The 14,772-nt window shown below is 37.9% G+C and overlaps 1 protein-coding gene across 1 annotated transcript in view; it reads left to right on the top strand.

The window, feature by feature from the left end:
• The window catches only part of CDK15 (cyclin dependent kinase 15), a 1,846,298-nt gene that overhangs the window by 1,147,958 nt on the left and 683,568 nt on the right, over nucleotides 1–14,772 (top strand). The window contains exon 9 of the mRNA XM_044075109.1: nucleotides 7,919–8,039. Within this exon, the coding sequence (XP_043931044.1) occupies nucleotides 7,919–8,039 (121 nt within the window). The remainder of the gene's footprint in view (nucleotides 1–7,918; nucleotides 8,040–14,772) is intronic.

Here is a 14,772-nt window from a genome sequence, read left to right as displayed (position 1 = left end):
AATGTGATTAAAATGTCTGTCAAAACTATGAAACATATCTGTGCCCTGAAAATGATAAGAATGTGATTAAAATGTCTGTCAGCAGAACTATGAAACATATCTGTGCCCTGATTTGTGCCCTAGAGTAAAATGAAAACAAGCTGTGGGAATTTTTGACAAGTATAGAAAAGTTAAATGATATTAACTGCATGGATATGAAGAAGATTGTGTATGGATATTATTCAGGATATAAATAACAATCTTCTTCTTCTTTCGGCTTTTCCCGGTTAGGGGTCGCCACAGTGGATCACCTTGTCCGCACATTGAATGGCAGTGGAGTTTTACGGTGTCGAGTTGCCAGCCCGGCGCCCAACCTTCCACAGAAGGCACACTCACACGCACACCTAGGGCCAATTTAGAGTGACCAATCCACCTGCAGCATGTCTTTGGGATGTGGGAGGAAACCGGAGCACCCGGAGGAAACCCACGCGACCACAGGGAGGACATGCAGACTCCGCACAGAAGGCACCCCAGCCGAGGATCGAACCGGAGAACCTCTTGCTGTGAGGCGGCAATGCTAACCACTGCACCACCGTGGCCGCCCCAGGATATAAATAACAATATCAAGGTAAAATGGAAAAGTGCACAAATGGCTGTAAAATTTGGGAAGAAAGAAGAAAATAAGTTTTCTTCAATAAGAAATGGATAGAAGCAGACATTGTAAAAAATAAGCCATTGATTATGGCAAAAAGTGAAGATTAAATTTGTGAATATAATGAAGAACAAGTGTTTTCTTTAAAACTCATTTATTTAAATGTTGTTTTTGTTGTTTAACATGTTTCTTTCAAGTAAAAATTTGTCATTTTATTTAATTAAGGGGTATTGTATTTATTTTATATGTATAATAAGTAAACTTACTCATTTTGATAAGTGCTGTGGAATCTTTTACATCCACTGGAGCTACCACCGTTTCAGGTAGAAGGGACCTCAGCTTATATCTCATCCAAAGGACAGCATGCTCAAGAGTGCAGCACCCCTCTAATACTGCACTGCAGAGTAAATCCAATAACCTGGGATGGGAAAGAATCACAGCCTTCTGACATTCCATCATCAAAGACAATTACTGAGCAACTTTCACTATACTGTGAACTAGTAGGGGTTGTATACCGCAGTCCACACCTTTGTTAGCTTCCATGTCTCTTAACATACCCAGCCTATCAGCTGCAAACATGTCGTGAGCTGAGTGTTCCATATAACCATTTCCCTCTCAGTCTGCATCTATCATTTGCAGAATGATGTCCTCGATGTAGCAGCTTCACTAATAATGCTGTTCTTTGCCTGTGTAAGAGTTATCTACTTCATGTCTGATTGCTTCATAGTCAGGCGTTTAATTATGTAGTGGTTAAAGGACCACTAGGGCAAGAAACTGAAAAGATATCGTATATTATAACTTACATTGCTGTTTTATGCTGCAGTAATGTCCAACATTAGTGTTTATGTCTTATTTTAATTTAGTTCTAATCCAAATTGTATTAGAAGAGATATTATCATTATGTGTTTTGGGGGTTTTGCCTTTAGTTACTCTTACCTGCAGTGCTCTCTCTGCCCTCAAAATGTGAAATTGTCATGCCCTACCCTCTCAGTCAATATCATCTTTGAATTTACTTACAATGGCACTACTCAGAATTACTGGTAACTTTGAGAATCTCTGGACACACCGAAACTTTTTCCAGTGAGATTCCCTATTTTGTGTTTTTACACTATTTCATATACAGCAATAATAAGCATTTCTTCTTCAACTGCAAAATATTGCTCAAAATGGGATTTGTAAACTAGGAATTAGATGGCTCATTGTTAAATTTGTTTATGTCATTTGCATCAAGTTTCTGAAATATACAAAAGAGTATGAATTCCCAAAGATTCAGTTTGTTTATGGTCCCAGTGGGAGTATGAATATTTATCTTTACATGGCAGTTTACAGTAAAAAAGATATGAATCCCTTGAGACTCAAAAAGATTGTGACCTTAGTGGTAACAAAAGACTGAAGGGATTCAAACACCTTACTGTGTTGTGTCCTGGACAAAAATCTTTTAAAAATTTCAAATGTGATGGGGTAACATGATATAAGATTCAGTGAGAAAAAAAATATGAAATTTCATTCAAAGCCAACATGACATACACTGAGGAACCCAAACTACACTGAAACTAGTTAAAAGGAAAAACATTTTAAGTCATGCCTTTTAGATGGTATAGCCATGGGAATCATTTTATGGGGAGAAGCCTACACTCTGAGAAAAGTACAGCTGTTCTTTGAGTTTGAGACAGAGGGAATTGTTGTAGTTGGCAGTTATTCATTTATTAACAGCTCAGGTAAACTGAGTTTTTTTTTTAATTTTGTAGCTAAAGATACACAAAATTGCTTGCTTATCAATGAGTCTGCCTGTCTGTCTGTCTTACTAGTTATTTATGTCAGGTGGAATTTTAATTTTCCAAATTTAAGCAGCATATTTCTAGGTAGCAACATTCAGGGCAGACCTAGGCAAACAAATGTGAGTAAAGACAAATAGTCATAGGGACTTTTAGACTTTGGAAAAAAATTCCTATTATAATGAATTCCTAAATGGGAAGTCAGTTATTGCAAATCATTTTATTTTCATTATTCATTTTATTTTTATTAATTAAGTTAGTCTGACAAAAAAGACTCAGGAAGAGAAACCCCACACAAAAGGCTAGGGTCAGCCAGTCAGTCAGCCTATGTAGAAAGTCTTTGAGACATGGATGGAAACTAAAGTCCCCAGAAGAAACCCATGTATTCTCTGGAATAACTATTAACCTCTGCCCAAACAGCATCTGAAAGCAAGAACTGAATTCTGAGCACAGAAGCATTTTGGAAATTTAATTTGACTGGAAATATTTCATCATGCACATACTTGTATTGACTTTTAAATGGCTGTCTGTTGAAATTGCAGGGACTATAACTCCAATCCTGGCAACAGCAGAAATTAAAACATGAATGTGATAGGTATGTGGCTGCGATACTGTACGGTACTTCCCCCATGTGAGTTACAGTGATTTTGGATTTGGTATACATGAGCAGGGGTGTGGGCATGCACAGAGAGCAAAGCCTCCTGCAGAAATGTATTAAAGCTGCAACTGTGAGGTTCAAAATTCACTGATTTGCATAAACTGTAGTTTATTGTTCAAGGTGTTGGGGCTCAAAAGATTAGGTCTTGCACTATTCATAGGGACCCCTTTTTGGATAAACTCTTTCTCCAAATGTCAAGAATAACAAAAAATACTGGCTTAACTTTCTAAGAGTCCATATTATGTAAGGCGGGATTGGTGGGGTACAAACTCACCATGTTTGCAACTTTGTGTTTCAGTCACTACTAAACCACATCTCCCAAATAAAAAATTATGAAAAAATAGTATGAGCATTTGTTAAGCAGAAAACATTATGTTGTTCATTTAGCTCATGTCAGGTGTAATGTTTTCATTTCACTGATTTTGTACTACACAGATTTTTGATATTATGTTGTTCAGCACAGCAAATCAACATGCATGACTGTTGGACTGTGTTTTTTCTCTCTTTTTTTTTTAATCTTGCCCAAGAATACTTCTGCACTGTCTTGTTTAGTTGCTGGCTATACCCTCCATACCTATGATATTGACAGTAATGCTTTACAAACATTTCCAGTGGTGCACATCTAAACTAATGGCAGAAGATCAAGTCATTTTCCTTGGGCTATTTCCAGTTTTGCTAATGATGCTGGCATGTGGTACTACTGCAACTGCTGTCTTATGCAGATGATCCCGTTATGGCTGCTATTAGATGGTAGCTGGTTAGCAATCCAGTTCTCAGAATATAGGAGGTCCCCCTAACTTCTAACAAAATTAAACTCAATCAAGATAAAAAAGTACTTTCAAGATTTATTTCAAATTCTAGACTTCCTTTAAACTCCAACTCACTACTGAATCAAAAGAATACCAAAAATATTTTTACGGGTGCCAACCAGACTTAAACATGTCACAATGGCAAATAACATTCTAATCTGCAGCAACTAGTGTGTGAGTCCTAGCTCTTATATTTAAATAGCATGACTGCAGTACCTCTAGGATTTCAGCTTTCCCTGAGACATAACAATCTTGCTGATTCCATGATAGTATATGTGCAAGTAATGGGTGGGTGGGGCACATTTCACCAATATTAGGAATGGACTCGTCTGCAAAAAAAAAAAAAATTTCATTGCTTTATGCTGGTCAAAATGCTTCTTTGTTAAACCACTGTTGTGATTGCATTGTGTGGTGATCACAAAAGAGCCAAACAGTCACAGAGTTGCCTTACAGACATGTAACAAAACTTGTGGTTGATTCACATGAGTTGACTTTGAAGTCCAAACTGCAAAAAACTGCAAACATCTTTGTAGGTAAATTTAACCTTAAGTTCAGCAATCCTTTGAACATGGTTATTTTACTGCTGTACCTCTTGGGCAGGACAGTTAACATAACCTTGGACCAAACAGATGTCATCTTATCTAAAGTCACAAATACCAGCTCAGCTGGTCCAGGCAAAATGTGTGCTTGCTTACTTACCAGTATCAAAACTAGTCTTGTGGATTCAATGTACATCTTATTTAAAAAAACGTTCTCCCCTACATATGACAGCAGGCTATAGTTGTCCCTAACTATAAGGGTGGCTCCATAGCCAATCCAAGAAGCCATTGCCCCATCAGTCATGTATCATATGTAAAATTATGGTGAAGATAATGATGGAAGCAGTTCCGAAAAACACAGGCAGTTCACTTCTTCTGTACATAAACCAGTATGGTTTTGTGAAGGGTAGATTACGCCTGTTAAACTCGGTCAGCTTCTCTGAAGAATGAGCAGCTAGCTTCAAAGGATGAAGGGTCAATAATGCATACAACTTATCTTAAAAAAAAAACATAAATTAAGAGGATGGTTGGCTAATTTTCCCCACCAGCTAAATTAACCAGAGGGGAGGGGTCCCACAGAGCTCTGTACTCATTCAACTTCTTTTCTGCCTTTTTTCTCAGAGACATGACTTGACATCAGCAGTCATTGAATCATATAATTTGTTGATGATTATAAATGTGTTACTTCTATCCTTTCCAGTTTGATACTTTTGTACTTTAGCATGACTTAGATATAATCCCATTCTGGTGTTCCAACAATGGGTTCAGCATAGGTTAGATATAATCCCATTCTGGTGTACTGACAATGGGCTGGTGCTTAGTAAAGAAAATATAACATAAGCACTTTGGGAAATAGATTCTGCAACCAATTACACAAGAATGAACCATATAAGAGAGCAATTGTGATTAAGGACTTAGGTACAATCATAGACTGAAGTTTCTGCTTTGATCAGTAAATTGCCAGGTTAGTAAGAAAGGTCTTTGGTGTGGTTCAGGTGACACCCAAGGGGATTTCTAGTCACTCTAGTGTTGTCATTGTACCCCTCTACATCAGACCACCTCTATGCCACAGTGGTTAAGCACGGACTGCGTATGGTGCTTCTCTCTGTATGATCCTGATAAAACATATGATTCAACATGAGACAATATGGAGACTCCTTACTTATAGTATTCTTGGGCTTGGAAGCCTGAGTGACTCAGAATGGTTAAAATAATTTCTCTCTTTTCTTCTTGTCCACTGTAGGAGCTGGCTCGGCAATACAAGAATTGGTTGCCTCTCTTAAGGGGAGGGGTTAGTTAGTCACACATATCATGCATGCACACTCCATGTTAAAATCCCTGGTGGAGACCAAAGACTGTGTGGAGGTGGTTTTTATGTTGAGGTAGGGCCTTTAACGGTTGTATGACTCATAAAAGCAGGTAACACCCTTTGCAGTGATCTATTGCATGTCCACCCCTTTGACATCTCTGGGTATGCATAGATGAACACAGTGCTGTAAATAAGCAAAAAACACAGATTTCCCCATGTGGATGATGGTGCCATTCTCTGTGCACTTGCCTCCTGCCCCTAGGGTAATGAATAGGGCCTCAACACATGGCAGGAACAAATAGGTCAAGAGAATGGCTAAAAAGAGTCCATGCTCAGAGGGGGACTGAAGCAAAAATACGAAATAAAAGAAAAATAATTGTCTTTGTTCATGGCCTCAGATTATATAATGGGAGGTGACTTTTGCTATATAGTCTGTTACTGAAAGATAACTATTCATAATTTTGTCTGGAACAGACAAAAACACATGGAAATCAAACTAATCCCATAATCTCTATCAACACCAACAACAAACAAAGAAATTTCTTCATCCAACATTGCATTCACCTTTGAGATAAATTCCTACTCCCTTCAAAAGTGGTGCCAGCCTTTTTCTACCTTGTAAGTAAGCATTAGATGATTATGTGGACATATGTAAATTCCAACATGAGTAACTGTGGCAATAACAAAATCCTCATCCCCCTTGACATACAGAAGACTGCAGTTTTACTTGAAAGGATCTGTCCTTTACCCACCCCACTCTAATGACCTGCCTTGTTCTTTTTCCTGAATATGTATCCCACATTTCCTGTGTGGCTATGACCCAGATTGTGTTTGATAAAGTGTTCACTTAAATTAGCCATCTAACTTCATTAGCTAACAAAGAATTAAATGAAGAAAAATGGATTCCTGCTATGCTATTGTGCTAGCAGTGGAGTTTTTTTTTTGCATGTGAATAGTTTTTGTTACAGATTTTACTTGTCTTTTTTTAAAAAAATAGCTTACTATAAAGTAATGTGGTTCTTCAGTAAACACAACCAGCTTCATAGTTTCATACTAGGCTGTTGATCCTGTCGACTGTTTGTAACCTAGCCACGTGACGTCACCTTGAATTTACCAAGACACAAATTGATATCGGACCCCCAACAGGATGAATTACTTTGTACATAGTTACATCCACTGGTCCCCTCCTTTGGATAAGATGTTAAACTGAGGCTCCATCTGACTGAGTTGGTAGTAGCTCTGGTAGATGTAAAGGATTCCAGGTCACTTACTGAAAAGAGTAGGGGAAGTTCCCTAATGCCCTGGCCAAATTTCCCTGACTCATTATGAATACCACCTTGGATTTCCCATGTCAGTATATATGGTATTCACACTTAGATGTTCTAGACTCACCACACACACACACACACACACACACACACACACACACACACACACACACACACACACACACACACACACACACACACGCACACACACACTTTCGCACAGAGAACTGAAAACAGCCAACATCTAAAATATCAAAACTCTAAAACATATTTTTGCAGTTGAAACAAGCCCCCCCACTACATATACATATATATATATATATATATATATATATATATATATATATATATATGTGTGCATATGCCAACTCCGAGATTGCACTGAAGTGGGGAAAGGGTATATTTCCCACCCCTGCCTTACCTTGCTCAGGAAAAGCCAGTACAGTTTGATCAGATTCAGTCAACTGTACTGGCTTTTCTGCAACTTGATGAAACAATGTTTCATCATAATGTCAGCAACCTATACATATTTAGATATATATACATTTATGCATTTATTTTGCATTTACCCCTGATTAATATGAACTGTCTATATATATATATATATATATATATATATATATATATATATATATATATATATATATATTGTATTTACCCCTGCCCTTGTGGACCCAGGTTGTAGGTCACTTATCTGGTTAATAAATAAAATAAACTATAAAGAGCACATAAGGTCTCATACTTCAAAGGGATGAAGTAATAAATAACAGCCATTAAAGTGCAAAAATTCCAAAACTACAATCTCATACATAACATTAATAATTCCAGTTAAGGCATTTGTGATGTTTAGCATTTGTAATCATTCTTCTATATGGCTTACTTACCGATGATTTGTAGCTAACATATTCTTTCCTTTACTGTACTTACAGGTCTGGCTCGTGCAAAATCAATTCCCAGCCAAACCTACTCTTCAGATGTGGTAACGCTCTGGTATCGACCTCCAGATGTCTTACTTGGAGCGACAGATTATTCCACTGCTTTAGATATCTGGTGAGAAATACTTCAATGTAATAAAACTATCGGTAAGGAAAATTATAAACGTGTTTTTGACTTTTGAATTCCTCTAGAAAGGAAAAATTTGGATGCAGGATGAAAAACTGGAAGGTAACTTTGTGAATGAATGACAGGTAGGGAGGGAAAACTTTTATTTTAGGAAATTAAGTATAGAAACAAAGAAGTTAAGTACATAAGAAGCAACTCTAACTCTTTTCAACTTGAAACTGTTGTATCTTACTCAATGTAAACTTAAAAGTATTGGCTATATCTATCAACTGTATTTATTTATATTCTGATGTTTACAATGATTTATATTTGATTATGTATTTTTTGATATTGTAAAGCATTTTTCCAATATTGCAAATCATTATAAAAGCATTGTGGAGCTTTTTTCCCCAGAGACTCTGCAGAAAAGGGAGCTCTGACAAACTATCTTGATAAACAAATGATGAAAATAATAAGTAAACAAGTAAATATTTCATTTTATTGAAAATGTTCTACTTACAAAGTGTCAAGAGTGTAAATTCAACTTTAGTGAGGTGAGTAATGCAAGTAGTGGTTTGTCATTGTCATGTGTTTGTGTGAATGATATTGAAATGTGTTTCTTTATTTTGTTTTTTGTTTTTTTGTTTTTTTGGTCATTTTCCCCATCTGCCTGTCAGCCAGTGAGACTCTTCCTATCAGACCTGAGCACATTCATTCAACAGGGGTGAGAATTTTCTTTCACATTTCCTAGATCAACAATATTCTAATTCTTAAGCACTGAGCGTACAAGTCTTGCAGTAGCAAGCCATGTATCAGCACCCTAAATGTTGCTGTTTGCTAATACCAAAAACTGTACTTGAAACCAATTAGCTAACTAGTCAAGGAGGAGTTATTGAAGTACAAGGAAACTCCAATAAAGCAAAAAATCGGTAACCGTGAAAGGCTGAGCCAGGACTAATAAATGTTCTAAGCGGCATTCAGATTGTGCACCATAAAAGTCCGTAGCTGTGTGGATATAAAATAAAATAAAATAAAACTTTCCAAACTATGACCTATAATAAAAGATAAAATATCAAGCTCACAGTGGAGCTTATTTCTTTTTATTGTCCGTGGTAGATGAGCGCAATATAATTCTTTTATTAGGGACTGCCAGTATTTGTAACATTTTCGTATTTTACAGTAAATGAATTAGTGAGGTCATATAATAGCTTGCAACATTCATGACTATCACAACATTTACTGAAGGGTGGAATGTTTAACAGGCATAGTGTTTTTTGTGACAATATTCAACAAATAAGTAAATGTATATCTTGGATATAAAGCTGGGGGAAGGCTATCATGGAGCGAGGGAATTTCAAATATCAAATAAAATACAATACATACAAAAACCAGTAAGAATTCACAATGTGTGTGTGATTGGCAAGTGTACGTGGGGCGGGAGGTCGGTCTGGCTGAGAGGGGAAGGTGAAATATGCTGGCCTTGGGTGGACCTATAGGAAGCAGGAGGGCACTTCCAGTTACCCCTCTGTTTAAGGATCTCAAGAATGTCTCCAAAAAAGACATCTTCTTGGGGGGTGACAGAGGAGTACCCTCCCCATCATCAAAATCAGTGTTCTCAGTGACGGACTCTTCAGGGGAGTCCAGGTGTTTCATCATACATGTTTTCTTCCAAGGAGGCTCCTCAGTGGGAATGTCTGAGGAGGTCTCAAAAGAAGGGGGTCCTCAACTGGGATATCCTGCAACCTTGGATTTCGCTGTCCAGTTGTGGAGGTTGGTGGAAGCTCCTAGTAAATAGGGGTCAGTAGATGAAACTCTGATACAACAGAAGCCACCTGAGAGCTTGCGGTGGCCAATGTTCCCTCCATAACCTAGAAAGCAAGCTCCCTGAGGAGGGATGGGAGCCCAGAACTGAGAAAGACCCTGAGAGACCAACCTCCAAGGCCGGAGCCGAGGGGCCAAGGAAGGACTCCCAGCTGCCAGAGTCCCAAGGGGTAAGGACAACTCTGAGTAAAATACAGGAGTTGACTCAAATCCCTGCAGTGGAGCCATGACCCTGGGAATCCATCAGTTTTGAAGGAGCCAAGGAAATCAGAGCAGAGTCTGGAAATAAAGACAAGAGGGCTGTCAGTGCTGGAGCAATAGGAACTTGAATATTCAGAGTGGGGAGCTCTAAAGCCTCTGAGAAGGTCAGAGGAGGAATAACCAGAGGAATCTTGGGAGAAAACATCCCTGCTTCAGAATGGAGAGGGGGTTAGGAAGAAGAAGAAATACCCCTAGCTGTGAAGAGCTGGTCCATCATTCTTACCACATCAACTTCTGTGAGACTCCTGGAGGAGCAAACAGAAAATCCAGAGGGAGATTCTTGCCTTACTATAAAGGGATTGGGAAGTTGACCAAAGAAGGGGTCAATGGAAGGGGAATACTTTGTGTTTTCTGCACTAAAGAGGAGGAGATGACCTGTTGTGGTGCAGAAGGAGATGTCGGCACTAACGTGGAAACTAAAGGAGCCAGTGCCAATGCCGGTGCTGGTGCTGGAGCTAGTATTAGTGCTGGTGTCAGTGTGGAAGGAGCAGAGGTGACTGGTGCCAAAGCAGTGGCGGCTGGTGACTTCAAATCAAAGGGGGGCTGCTGGAGACAGCTGAATGGGTGGGGTCAATGGGAAGTGGTGTGGCTAACTAGAAAGGGGAGGAGCTATGCTCAAAACCACAAAAACTAACTAAATACACTGCCCTGGGTGCCAAACCGTCATTATGAGAGTCCAATCAAGACAAAATGAAGTGTAGAAGAATAAAAATATTTCAATGCATTGGTTGCATGACAGCTTACTTAATATCTAGATGGAAACAAAAAGGTTGTGAGGCATGAAAAAATAAATTACTTTTTAAATACATTAATGGAATGCCAGTCAAAATCAAGTATAAGAAAAACAAGCAGCAGTCAACTCAAACCACTTCTTGCACTGCAGTTCTAATTGTAATTTATATTCAGCTTTATTAAAGTACCAAGTAACATGCTGAAAGCAGAAATCTCTGATGCCCCCACTTGTAAAAATGTTTCTTATCCAAAAAAGACCTGCTGCCTGACAACTATCTACTTGTTTCATGGGGAAAACATGATCAAAGTAAAAAATGAAAAGCAAACAAGAAATAAGCTCAAGATACATTGCTTAAAAGGATTACTGTACAGGTTATGGACCACACGATTGGCATTCTGTTTAGTTTACGGGTAAAGCCTGCAGAGATGATTGGAAGTCTCCAAGTGTAATGAGCTTCTTAAAATAATGTAATCCTGTCCTTTATTACAAATACTGTCATATGCATTTCAATACCCAAGGCTTATACATTATCTAGTTAAGTATTGTCTACATGGCAACAACAGAAAGGCTTTCAATGTTGGCAATTCTTTAACAGTATGCTTATTAAAGCTTACTTGCATCTTACGATCTCAGCCAAGCTTACCTGATGGTCATTAACGTATTGCTACTTAAACACAGAGCAACAGGCACTTTGAGTAATAAGCATAAATCAACGGTACAAAAAATATGACAGAAACCAGACCATTCTGCAAAAATCAAGGACAGATGAAAAGCCACTCTAGTACTTGTGTCTACCTTGGATGGGGGGGATGCTCTGCATATTTACACTGCATAACTACTCCTTGCCTTGCTTCGACACATCCAGAATCACTACATGGGGGGAGTGGGGTGCAACAAGTATGTCACAATTTGAAATGTCTCTGGCTGACTGTGATGGCCCTGACACATTTGTCATACCTCTCAACCTCAGAGCAAGAAATCTGGACAAAGCCATACAAAGAAGTGGGACAAAGGCCCAAAAATAAGGACAGTTTTTAAATATTGCTCTTATAAACTTAGAAAGATAATAGAATAGGTATTGCATTAGTATGAATTTTCTGAATGGTATTAAATCTGAAACTCAAATGTCTGTCATTATTTTCTAACTTCAGTCTTTAATGATTTGTCACTAATTTGCCAAAAAAACACAATTTTATGAAAAATGGACCAAAAATGTAATGTAAAAATATAAAATAGCCACACAATACAGCTGGGAACCTGTCAAAGAAGGGACACTTTAATATTAGTACTGCTAACTTGAGCAGCTGGCAAAATAAAAGAATCTACATGCATTTCTGAAATAAAAGTAATCTATAACTCTGATTATTACAGTTATTTCTTAATTGTAAACCCTCCATGTTTTCTTCCAAAATTGTTATTTTGTGGAGGGATTATTAGAGGGAAGAGCAACATTTTGAGCCAAAATCAGGGACAGTTGAGAGGTTTGGCTATGCCTAATTCTATAAAGCAATTTATTTGCATGTACCTCTCCACCTATTAATGCAATAAATCTGGACAAGGCCAAATATATTGGGGGAACATATAAACAGTACTAAAAATTTCTCTTGTATAAACTGAGACAGTTGATAGAACAACAGGTCTTACTTTAGCATGCATTTTTTTGAAGGTTATGAAGTCTGAAACTCAGTGTGTCATTATTTAATGATTTAATTCCTAAATGATTTGCCAGAAAACCACAAATTTTATGAGGAACAAACCAAAAATAAGAAGCAAAAATCTATTCATTCTTTGAAAATCTGGACAGTTGGGAGGTATAGTTCAGCTATCTGTCTTTAAGTTTGCCGCCCTTCCCCCTCACAAAATCATGGTCGAATGGAGCCTCCCCCTGCAGCCATTCCAATGATCCATTACTTGGCTATTTCACTCCATTTACCATAAACACTAATGTGCATACTGATTTACTTCTATGATTATTTGGACTTCATTTGAAAGTTTTATTTTGCATTTTACAGCACAAACACTAAGACATCTGCTAAACAAACTTAGCATTAAAACTTCTCTGCCCTTGAAGTTGAAACTCACATTAATTGAAACAGCAATGAAACCCACATTCAAAGAAAATACATTTTACTAGTGGCAGATAAAGATCAATTCTGGGCTGTTTTCAAATCATAGGCCCCTTGCATATGAAACATACATGTGCTCTTTGATACACCTTCCTATTGTTTTGAACATTTTTCTAGTAAACTATGAAACAAAACGCATGCACCAATAATGACAAAACTGCCCAATTCAGAGCATCTTTCCAGTAAACAATGAAACAAAATGCATGCACCCATAATGACAAAACTACCCAGTTCAGAACATTTCCATCATAAAAGTCTACTCAAACTTCTACAGTCCACCATTATCAGTAAATATGCACAATTCTACAGTCCACCATTATCAGCAAATATGCACAATTCTACAGTCCACCATTATCAGTAAATATGTGCAGTCTCTGAAGAAGTAAAAAAGTCATCTAAATAATTCCACATTAAATAAATCTGTAACAAATGAAGAGGTTGCTGCTAGCAAACACCTTTATATTTCATGGTTTCATCGAAAAATAAAGTGTCTGATGCCCCTGAGGAATAAATTGCCTATATTACATTAAAAATGATAATCTAGTAATATTGCAACAGGAAATGGATGACAAACTGATAACAGGCTCATAGTTAGTACCTTAACTTTTTCAGTACGGCAGCATTCACCCCTTGTGGGAGTAGAACCAACAATTTTCTGCATCAGAAAGAAGTACACAACCTGTTGTGCTATTAACAATGCAAGCTGACTTAGCATAAGCAGCACTAAACTTCTCTTCCCCTGCAGCTCTCAGCTCCTTGTAAAATCTACTCAATACTCAACTGCATCTCAACTTTGCAGCACAAGAAATCTGGAAAAAGCCAAATTTATTGGGGGGGGGGGGTCAAAAGCCCAAAAACCAGGGACATATTAAACATTGCTTGTATAATCTTGGAAAGTTGCTAGAATAAAATGCTGTGTTACTACCATACATTTTACTGCCAAGGGCCCTGTGCAAAAGAGTCAGAGCAACATACCACTATGCCAAATTACCTGCTTTGTGAAAGAGAAATGCTGTGTTACCACCATACATTTTACTGCCAAGGTCCCTGTGCAAAACAGTCAGAACAACATACCACTACGCCAAATCAGCTGCTTTGTGAAAGAGCGAGAGACTGAAACTTAAATGGCTATCATTTAATGAATTCAGTTCTCACCATAGCTGTCAACCTCTTAGCACAAAACACCTGGACAAACCCAGTAATGAGGGAATACAGCCCTCAAACATATTCAGTGAATTCAGTTCTTGCCATAGCTGTCAACCTTAGCACAAAAAACCTGGACAAAGCCAATAATGGGCAATACAGTCCCAAAAATAAGGACAAATTTCAAATATTCATCTTATAAACTTAGATTGTGTTACTATGTATTTTCTGAAGAATATGAAGTCTGAAATTCAAATGCCTGTCAATTTTACTTCTGATGGAACAAAAACAATTTTCAGCAGAGGCCCAGGGAGAAATACTGCAGACACATGTCTTTGTAAAATGGCAGGACACCAGAGCAAATCCACACAAACACAGGGATAAGATGCAGACTCCACACAGAAGGCACCCCAGCCAAGAATCAAACCAGAAAAACCTATAATTGTGAGGCAACAATGCTACCACTGCACCATCAAATATGTAAGGAATTAAACATTCAAAAACCTGAAGTCTGAAATGCAAATGCCTGTCAATTTTATTTAACATTTGTTAATCAGGACAGTCTGACTTGGAACAAAAAAAACAATTTTCAGCAGAGGCCCAGGAAGAAATAATGCAGACATGTCTTTGTAACATGGGAGGAGACAAAAGCAAACCC

The sequence above is a fragment of the Protopterus annectens genome, chromosome 6.part0 (assembly GCF_019279795.1).
Source record: "Protopterus annectens isolate FY-2018-M chromosome 6.part0, PAN1.0, whole genome shotgun sequence".
NCBI classification, from domain to species: domain Eukaryota; kingdom Metazoa; phylum Chordata; order Ceratodontiformes; family Protopteridae; genus Protopterus; species Protopterus annectens.
Note: the sequence above shows the minus strand (reverse complement) of the source record. Positions and strands in the feature narration are given on the sequence as shown.